This window comes from Poecilia reticulata, linkage group LG7, assembly GCF_000633615.1.
Source record: "Poecilia reticulata strain Guanapo linkage group LG7, Guppy_female_1.0+MT, whole genome shotgun sequence".
NCBI lineage: Eukaryota > Metazoa > Chordata > Actinopteri > Cyprinodontiformes > Poeciliidae > Poecilia > Poecilia reticulata.
Window position 1 is genome coordinate 2792625 of NC_024337.1, and position 1887 is coordinate 2794511.

A 1887-nucleotide genomic window follows, 5' to 3' on the forward strand; every position below is an offset into this window, starting at 1 on the left:
AATAAACTTTAAATCCTTTTGAACACTGGAAGTGGAAGGCATTTTAAATATCCCAAACAAATAAACAAAAACAATTGAAACAGCAAATAAAATGAATTATGAAGTCTCTGTAAACAAAATGGTCCTTCAAAAAAAACTGCTAGTAGAGGCAGCAGACTGAAGACTTCAGTCATGTAGTTTTTGATAGAAAGAGAGAAAAAAGAGAAACAATAAATCATGCAAGTGTAAATTATTGAGCTCGTTGCATCTAGCACAAAGTGGTAGATGCATTTTGTAGRCCTGCATCYAGCACCTACAAAATAAAATTACTAGTGAAAATTAGAAGCTTGGGTAAAAAAAWATATATAAAAACCATAATAAGCACAGCATATGTTCAAAAATTWATATGTCAATCATACATTTCTTTTGGATGACATCTTTGATCTTATACGTGTTACAACTGTTTTCCAGTTGTTAGGCAACTGTAAGCTGGCCACTTTGCAATTGCTCAGGAAAAGAGGGGAAGGATATTTGGACAAACATGTTGCAGATGGGACTTGCTATAGGATAATTAGTAGAATATTTTCATCAGAATATTTTCTAGTCAATCCATCATCTCCACCGTTCTTAAACTAGATTGATAAAAGCAAACATACAAATATACATCTTTCTGTATTTCTGAAACCACGTCCAAATTATGTGGCATTTTATGTTTATCTTTGAAGTGGTGCCTCGTAATGACAGTCTCTCTAAAATACATTAAACCTAATTGCATTTTGCCTTCTTTTGGCTGGTAAAATATTTTTATTATCTCAGGTCCAGCTGATCCACTGCTCTATAACTAGGTGTCACATGGGGTTCAAACATAGATCTTTTTGTATTTCTGAATCCTTGTCCTTGAAGTATTTATGTTTATCTTTGGAGTGGATCCTCCTTTGGAGTGGAACGTCGCCAGTCTCTCTAAGCGATGTTCCAGCCTAATTGCTTCCTGCCTCCTATTGGCTGGGAGAATGTTATACTGAAATGGAAAATATTTTACTGTTCATGGGAAATGGGCTAAGGATGTCATGTGCAATGTTTAAATGGAAAAGATCACAACTATTCTACAGGCAAAACTCATTTTATAGCAAACGCCAACCTTTTTTTCCTTATTTTGAAAACATAGATACTGATAATATTACTTAATTCTTTTTATTTTTGTTTATATTATCTATTTATTTTTGCTGTGTTAGTGATGTTGTGGAGGGCTGTAGTTTGGGGGAAGGACATTAAAAAAAATGTATTAATACCGTTGTAGGTATTGTTGAATACAGTGTTTGTTCAATAAAATGCGTTGATCAAAGAAGATTGAACTATAGTGTTAGTGTCCCAAACATAATTACATATGGGTGCTGTGGTGGCACAGGGGCAAAGCACGACCCACGTATTGAGGCCATAGTCCTCATGGTGGTGGTCACAGGTTTGATTCCCGGCTAGCAACATTTGCCGTATGTCTTCCCCCTCTCTCATTACCCTCTTTCCTGTCGAACTACTAGCCAACAAAACCTTTAAAAAAAACATTATTACATAAAAACGCCTCACCGACACAGACACGAGGGTCCCGAATATCCCTGTTGGGGTCTTGGTAGTAGAACGGTTTGCACATCTCACAGTTGCGTCCCATTGTGTTGTGCAGACAGTTATCACAAACTCCACCGCTGGTGTTGCCCATCGCYAAATACACCGCCATGTCAAAGTGACACTGGTTTGTGTGGCCATTGCAGTTACACTCTGCAGAAGAAGGTTTAAAAAAACAGGAAATAAATATGTTACATAAATAAAATAAAGTCTAAAGAATTTTTCTGACAAACCAACACAAAGTAGTAGTGATACGCTCAGTCGTTATTCCAAGGGTTTGAAAGTATATAT

General features: G+C 36.3%; 1 protein-coding gene across 1 annotated transcript in view; it reads right to left on the reverse strand.

Annotated features, from left to right (window-relative positions):
• lamb2l (laminin, beta 2-like) overlaps nt 1-1887 on the reverse strand; it is a 45551-nt gene that overhangs the window by 22398 nt on the left and 21266 nt on the right. The window contains exon 10 of the mRNA XM_017305634.1: nt 1561-1749. Within this exon, the coding sequence (XP_017161123.1) occupies nt 1561-1749 (189 nt within the window). The remainder of the gene's footprint in view (nt 1-1560; nt 1750-1887) is intronic.